The sequence below is a fragment of the Merops nubicus genome, unplaced genomic scaffold (genome assembly GCF_000691845.1).
Source record: "Merops nubicus isolate BGI_N331 unplaced genomic scaffold, ASM69184v1 scaffold27307, whole genome shotgun sequence".
Lineage (NCBI taxonomy): Eukaryota > Metazoa > Chordata > Aves > Coraciiformes > Meropidae > Merops > Merops nubicus.
In genome coordinates, this window is record NW_008620010.1 from 1 (window position 1) to 8,334 (window position 8,334).

The 8,334-nt window shown below is 52.3% G+C and overlaps 1 protein-coding gene across 1 annotated transcript; it reads left to right on the forward strand.

The window, feature by feature from the left end:
• Nucleotides 1-4: 4 nt before the first annotated feature.
• LOC103776488 (cytochrome P450 26C1) lies at nt 5-6,914 on the forward strand (the record flags this gene model as incomplete). The annotated part of the gene is given in 6 exon segments (XM_008943999.1): nt 5-130; nt 257-532; nt 2,228-2,383; nt 5,761-6,267; nt 6,547-6,672; nt 6,675-6,914. Coding segments are annotated over 6 exon segments (1,431 nt in total), but the record flags the coding sequence as incomplete, so codon positions are not given.
• Between the last annotated feature and the right edge of the window lie 1,420 nt (nt 6,915-8,334).

Sequence of the window (8,334 nt, forward strand, 5' to 3'; positions counted from 1 at the left end):
GAACATCCGCAAGATCCTGCTGGGCGAGCACACGCTGGTCAGCACACAGTGGCCCCAGAGCACCCAGATCATCCTGGGCTCCCACACCTTGCTCGGCTCCGTCGGCGAGCTGCACCGCCAGCGCCGCAAGGTAAGCCGCAAGGTCGCCCCGACAGGGCACGCAGCCCAGGCGGCACCTCCTGCCCAGGCTTGGGCCTCGGTGGCTATGTGGGACCCCCTGCTTTAACCCCCTGCCTCTGTTCTCCTTCCCTTCTAGATCCTGGCCAGAGTGTTCAGCCGTGCTGCCCTGGAGAGCTACCTGCCACGGATCCAGAAGGTTGTGAGCTGGGAGCTGCGGGGCTGGTGCATGGAGCCGGGCTCCATCGCAGTTTATTCCTCCACTAAAACCTTAACTTTCCGCATTGCAGCTCAGATTCTGCTGGGGCTGTGCCTGGAGGAAAAGCAGTTCAAGGACCTGGCCAAAACTTTTGAACAGCTCGTCGAGAACCTCTTCTCCCTGCCCCTCAACATACCCTTCAGTGGGCTGCGCAAGGTACTGCTGCCTGCCCCACTCCCTCTGCCTGGGAGCTGGGGCCCAGGCCCCAGCGGCACAGAACCCCTGTCCCCAGGCCCGCCAAGGGGCACTTCTGTCGGGCCAGGACATCTGCAGCACTCTGTTCCAGGTCTGAGAGCCTGGTGTCTTGCCCACCCCACCCATCTTGCCTTTTCTCTGCACTTCTCGCCTGCTCCTGGTTGGCTTCCAGCACCTCCCTGCGCTGGCTCCAGCTCCCTGTACAGCCAGGGGCTTCTTTCCTCCCTCACCCTATCTGTTGCCTGTGTTTGCTCTGGTTAGTCCATCACATATGGTCCTGTCCCATCTCATCCTGCCTGGACTCATGTCAGCCGAGAGAGGAGGGGTCTGTGGGCATGATCTCAAAGGCCGGTGGGCACAGCACACCGCAGGTCAGCACTTCCTCTGCACCTCGGGACAGGCCAAGGACTTGAGACCCTCTTATGGTCCGTGGTCCCTTGTTTCTCAGCAGCAGAGAGACAGTGAGGGGTCCTGGAGGAGAACATGGCAGAGAGACAGTTTCCTCTGCCTCTTTCAACCCACTGTTTATTCTTTGCTGCCCTGCTGTTCTTTGCCTACCTGCACACACTCTGGCTCTATGTACCTGTCCTGTGTCTCACCTGTGCCTTCTCATTTCAGTCTTTGTTCCTTCCCCTTGCTTTGGGGTAGCTCAAGTCTCCTGCCCCTTTTAGCTGAGTCTTGCCCAGTCTCTTGTTTCTACTGCGAGGTCTGCCCACCAGATCACCTTACCGAGCCAGTCCCAGTTCTCCCCCAGCCTCCCTTCTGCTCTTCTCCATCAGTTTAAAGTTCTTGTTTTCCTTGTACAGTTCCCCCTTGCAGGTTGTCACCAGTGTGAGCTTTCATCCCCCATCCTGTCCCCTCCCTGCCTTCTCTCAACTCAGCCACAGCTTATTTGGGCCCAAACCAACCTCTTCAGCGTGCATTTACAGCACCTTCTCTTTCCCCTTGCTTGCTGTCTTGTTTCCTTTGTCCAGTCCTTCCCACCGCAACTCTCAGTGTTTTTATCTTCTTCCCAGTATCTGGTCATGGCCATTTTTCATCCCAGTTCTCTGGGCCTTCTAGCTTTTGCAGGAGGCATCTTGCTACAGCTACACACTCTGTGACTCCATCCATCCCCACTTTGCAAAAACATTGCTGATCGCTTGACTCACTGAGCTCTTCCTAAATGTTTTGCTGCACAGGAGTGCGACACAACTGGACATGAGCTTGTTGTGATTAATGTATCTTTATCTAATGTATTCCAGTAAAGCCATTCATTTGTTCTTGTGTTAGAAGTTCCTTGCTTCTTGGATTCGGTTTTCTTAAGTTACCTCTTTTTGTCCCTTTGGACAAGCTTGTTTTGGACCTGACACAACCGTGGGTTTGTTCGGCACAGACACCTTTGGACTCTGGTACCATGTATTTTCTGCTGTCCGTTCCTCTCAGAGTATTTCTTGGGATGTGTTGCGTTTGTTTCACAACAGCACGGCAACAGAATTTGCAGCAGTTCTTCCCAAACTGCTGCCCCTTGCAAGTCTCTGGGGCTGGGCAACAGACTAAACAGTTCTTGCTGTTACAGATCCAGGGATGAAGAATTGCCACGCTTGGGGTCCCCCAGTCTCTCTGGAGAGGGGGGCAGTTCCTAAGGCTCTCCTGAACTGTGTCTGCCTCCTGCAGGGAATCAAAGCACGGGACATGCTACATGAGTTTATGGAGAAGGCTATACAGGAAAAACTGCAGAGAAAGAACACAGAAGATCACAGCGATGCCCTGGATTTCATAATAAACAGTGCCAAGGAGCACGGCAAAGAATTCACCATGCAGGAGCTAAAGGTAAGGAGAAACCCCCTTGCAATGTTCCTTCCGACCCGGTGGCTGTCTGAGAGACCTGGGCTGAGGGGCAGGAAGAGGGCTGTGTGGGGACCCTCCACCAGCCACTGGCTTTTGCCTTTCTGCCTTCCTCTTACCAGCTCTGAGGATACCATCTCCAGCACGAGAAAGCTTGGACTTGGCGTACTCGTATGCTCTATTAGGATGGTGTCTCTGCATCAGAAGAGAGCAGACATTTAAAATGGGAATAAATGCCTCTTCTACCTTTCCTCTTCATGACCACCGGGCTTCAGCCTAACTTATGGTTATGTGGCTGTGTTAAGGCTCTGTGTATCACCGTGCACGTGGTAACCTCCAAAGTACTGACTCAGAAATATTCAGACAGTCGTGTGTTCCTCAGACTTCCCCCAGCCTCTAGCATGGTGCTGGGTGTAGATTGTGTCCTCGGGCCTGTGAGCCCAGGAGTCTCTGAGACAGTACATAAAAATGGGTGCAGGGATGCAGTGATGGACTCCGGGTCATCCCCTATCACCTTGTCATTGATGAGATCATCTAGCTTGTGGATTGCTAGGATGAAACGTGATGCGTTACTGTGACTTAGGGTTGAACCCAGCAGTCCTTACTGAGCCAAAACTACCAAGTGACTGTGAAGAGTATTTTGCCAAAGATCTTGGGGAAAAAATAGTCATTAGTACTGCATCATCCATAGCTCTGGGTTGCTTGGTGTCAGTGGATGACAGATGGCACTGCATTTATACAAGTTTTTGAAGCAGTTCTGCATGGGTACAACAGCTGAATATAGTTTGAAAGTATTGAACATACATATTTTTACTGCTTATTTAGGTGTTGAAGGAAAACTCTCTAAAGACTGATGTTTTATAAATATTTTGTAAAAGTGTAATCTCTACATCTAAAATATTTAAAAGACTTTACAGTGACTATTAGATACAATTAGAACTAGAATATATTCTTAAAGTAATTTTATTATAGATATTTATTGTGCTAATATGAAGGTTTTTATTAGCATTATGAAAAAAAAAATTGCCAGATTCAACATACAATTGGTTAAGATCTCTGCTAATATTCACATGGATATTACACAGGAACAATTACATGATCTCTCATCAAGTCACTGGCTCTGACTACAAATGGACACTAACAATAGGAATAAGGGGATATTAAACGTAACGTGGAGTGACATGGCAGTGACCTCGGGCTAGCTGATTCAAATGATAGTATATTCATATGCTGTTCTGTACCTTCACAGTTAGAACTACCCTGTCTGTATTTAACAAAATGACTTGCAAACCACACTACCTATGCTTGCAATTATAGCAATATTCTCCCCTCTAATAAAATTGTGGTGGAGCTCTCATCCAGTGAAATGGTGTAATTGGGTGAAAAGTCCAAAGCTGTCTCAGAGTCATGGATATATATGACTTTGAGAGACACTCCAAACATTGGCACACACCTTACTAATTTGCTTTTTGTTCAAATTATTTTGAAAGACCATTTTCCCAGGAACTTTCCTAAATACACTGTGATTTGCACTGCCGGCATGAACTCAGCAGGACCCTTGAAATGTAAAGATCATTAAAAAGATATCACTTTGCCAAAAGTACTGTTTTAAACCATTTAAATCTTGGCAGGATAAAAAAAAAACCCTCCCCATCCTACATAACAGTGCTGTCACTGGCTGGATGGAATTGTAATGCTGCCGGTCCTGCCTCTCAGCACAGGGACAATACTGACCATGCTGTGGGAAGATGCTGCCTCCCAGTCACTGTTTTTGTTGGCACTGTAAAAGCAGGGAGGGAAAGTCAGCAAGCAGCTCGCTGTCACAGCTGCCGCAGCAGCACTGTCAGAGGTTGATGCAGGGAGTCAGGGAGTCGTAAGAGCTGTTATTTCAAATTACAGAGCCTGCCCTAAATTCCTCGCATTGTATTGAAATGTCTTGAGTTTTAATTGCAAGTGGCGGAACGGAGAGATTTCTTTTCATCTGCATCTGCTACCTTGTGAATGTAAAAATGCCTGCTAATGCCTGCAGGAGGTGTGATAGGGGTCAAAAGGGATCTGTTATTGCAGAGGTTTTGTTTCAGCTGACAGATGCCCTCGAGAGCTGCACTTTGGCAAAAGCCTGTACTCCAGCCAATACATGGCACTGGGGATGGTAGCAAAGAGTAACCCGTGTTACACTACCCTTGACCTTACCAGACTTGGCTCCAGGTACCCTTGGATGTCAGGTGTCCTTGCCTGGGTTTTTGTCTTCACCTCTTCAGAAACTGATTGTGTCAAAACAATTTAAATCCAGACACATAGCTGCGTGAAAGGAAGCTGCTCGGTTTCGCTATGGGGGGTGTGTGTGTTTGCTCTGCTTTGCCCCGGGGCTGGAGCGATTAGCACTCAGTAGTGCCAGCCAGGCCCCAGCCCCACCGAGGGTGGCAGCTCCCGGTGGTCCTCCCTTGGGCTTCTCCTGCGGCTTTTGGGTTTGGCCTCTGTCCTTAGCTCTCCCAGCCCAGTGCCACAGAGCTGCCGGCACCTTCTGATGCTGCTGTAAGTTGAGTATTATGCTTGCTGTCAGAGTTGTGACATATCATGACCCTGCTCCAGAGAGCCCTTAACTTTTGGAAAACGTTTCAAAAAGTTTATCACAGGGTGCTGCAAACAGCCCGCAGCAACCTGGCATGTGCTGTGCCGTATAGACCCTGCAGACAGTCCCAGAAAGACTGGAAGGCTGTGTGGGGATTCATGAGGTGGGACAAGGCATGGATTATGGATTTGGCTGTGCTGTGGTCTGTCTGAGGTGGTTAACCTCCTAGCTTGTTACCGACACCTCTGCTACAGAGCCACCAGGAACACTGCTGTGCTTCAGGCTGTAAAGTCAAGTTTGAAAAGCAAGCCAGTCCTTTGCCTGGTGTGTGCATCCCTGTGGGAGAGCTCCCAGCTGGCTGCAGCAGCTCCCAGGCTGACCTGCTATTGCAGGGAGGTCTTTCAAGAGGAACTGCCAGATGAAGGTAAAAAGCTTGAAATGAACTTCATTCAGTGTTCTAAAATGCATGTTAAAATGCTTCTTTAGAATTTATGCATCTTGGAGGGGAAAGCTCAGAGGAGCTGGATTGGGGTGGTGTATACTCATGTAGGTTGTTTTTCTTCATCAGTCACTTGGAGAGTGGATGGCCAGTTCATATAGAAATGGAAGGTCAAGGGTGTCCTGTTTTGGTCCTTGCCAGTGAGGGCAGGTGGGAGTTTGTGGAGAGCAGAGTGGGGACCAGGGCCCTCTGCACAGGGACAAAACCTACAAAAGGTGAGAACAAATTGAAAATTCAATCACCACCAGTTTAAAATGGCATGCAAACTTGTCACCTTCCTTCCTCTCCCAGGAGTCAGCAATTGAGCTCATATTTGCTGCTTTTTTCACCACGGCTAGTGCCAGCACCTCTCTAATCCTCCTGCTACTGAAGCATCCCTCAGTGATTGAAAAAATAAGGCAGGAGCTGGTGTCCCATGAGCTGTACCAGCCATGTGAGCACTGTCCTGTGGGACCCTGCCTGGACACCCCGACCGCCCAGAGCAGGGACAGTGAGAAGCCACTTCTCCTCCCGATGGCCAGAGATGCTCAGGAGGACCAGAGCCAGCCCCTGGACCCAGCGGAGGAAGGTTCTCCCCAGCCCTGCGCCCCACTGGAGCCCACCCTTCCCCAGAGCAGTCCCTGCACTGACCCCCAGCTCCGTGTGCCATCAGGGCACAGCTGTCACTGCCCCCTGAACATCAGCCTGGAGAAGCTGGGCCGCCTGTGCTACCTGGACTGTGTGATTAAGGAGGTGCTGCGGGTGCTGCCCCCCGTCTCCGGAGGCTACAGGACAGCGCTGCAGACTTTCGAGCTGGATGTAAGTGCCTCGCACAGCGGCGGGCTGCTTGGGAGCTGCTGCGGGCCATTGCCTGCAAGCACCCTGTGTCTGGCACAGTGGTGGTGCCTGGCGATGTCACGTAGAGGAGGCAATGCACCAACCTCCGTGGGTCCCAGCGGAGTTGGGGAGAAAAGGAGCTGCAGAGCAGATGGGCTGTGTGCTGGGGCTGTCCACAGGCACGCTCTGCTCGCCCTCCACTGGCCCAGCCATCTGCACAGGTGTGCCTCACTCCTCTCTTCCCTTCTCTCCCCGCTGCAGGGTTACCAGATCCCCAAAGGCTGGAGTGTCATGTACAGCATCCGTGACACTCATGAGACAGCTGCCGTCTACCAGAGCCCCCCCGGCAGCTTTGACCCCGACCGAAAAAAAAAGCGCCGCCCGGAGCGGGGCCGGGGGCCCGCTTCCACTACATCCCCTTCGGCGGCGGGGCACGGAGCTGCATCGGCAAGGAGCTGGCGCAGGCCATCCTCAAGCTGCTGGCCATCGAGCTGGTCAGCACGGCCCGCTGGGAGCTGGCCACCCCTGGCTACCCCACCATGCAGACCGTGCCTATTGTGCACCCCGCTGACGACGGGCTGCAGCTCTTCTTCCACCCCCTGCGGCCCAGCTGCCGCAGCGAGGCCTGAGCCGGGGGCACGCTGCCCTCCTCGGCCCTGCTCTTGATGCCTCTCCACAGCTCCATGGGCAGGGCTCTGCTGCCCCGGGCTGGGTACGGCGCTGGCCCACTGCAGAGCAAAACCCTAAAGCCCTTTTTATGCTTCCTCTCCTGGTGTGCAAGCTGGTAGGGACTCTGGTGCTGCAGAGTCCTGCTCCTGAGCACCAGGTTGAGCCTCAGTCCCAGCCCGAGGGCAAACCTCCCTGAAGCTGCCGCCAGAGAGCATCTCCCATGGGAGCTCAGCCAGCCCCCACCCCACACAGGTCTCCAGCCACTGGGAACGGGGAGCACAAACTCCCAGCCCCACAGCTAAGGCTCCCAGAGCATTTCTGTCCCAGGTTTATCTCCTGTGAGTGTGTTATAGGAGTGTCAGGACAACCATCCTGCACACTTGTAGCTTTTTAGATGTAAGAAGAGGGAAGGGGGGAACGCTACAGGAAAAATACAAGCCAGGGCTGCCCAATCCATGGCATTGGCTGTAGCTAGAATAATAGGGTGGAAAGTGTTTGTTACTGTAAATATTTAAACTCATTCCTGCACTTCGCATTAGAACTGGCACAAAGAGGACATCTCATTCGCTCAGTAATACCTGTGCGAGTTGTGCCTGAGCACCATGCTGCTGCCTGGGGTCTGCCATGACGTGCCCCTCTGGGGTCCCCACAGGCTGTGCTCCCCAGGCTGTGCACACCCTAACCAAGGGAAGCAGACTGAAGCAGGAGGGGGCTTTGGGGAATAAACATTTGGAAAATTGACATTTTGGAATATGTCTGATTTGCGGTAGAAAGTACCCAGTTCCTGATGATGCTGCTCACATTGTGGATGGGACATTTGCGAGGTGACAGACGCCCTGTGGTGGATAGCTGGGCAGCCTGACCATGTCACCTCCACAGCCTAGCTAGCTCTATCAGGGAAAATGAAAGGACAGCAGCTCTGTGGGTCCATCCAGGGTGTGGTACCTGGGGCTAAGCCTGGATGTTGAGTGCATCTTTTTAGGCGGCTTTTGATCACTGCTTGGCTCACTGTAACACAGGATATTTCCCTCCCATGTAAAATGGGTGAGAACAGAGCTGGACTCAGGTCCTTGCTCCACACTGCAATGTGTTTATCAGCCCCTTTCAGCCTCATCTCTGCTTCCCACTGTCACGACTCTTGCATGGGAGCATGTGTCCTAGGCACTGTGCTCTGTGTGAAGGACCAGCAGCAGTCTGACCTGTGAGGGCATAAGTGTGGAATGAGGACAGAGTCCCTTTGAAAAGGCTCTGGGGAGCCCTCCTGTCCCCAGAATCTCTGTCACCATCCTGCTCCAATGCCAGGCTACAAATGACCTCACCCTGGCCAGCCTCCTTGCACATCGGTGCTGGGGCACTGCAGCGGGGCGTGTGCTGCCATTA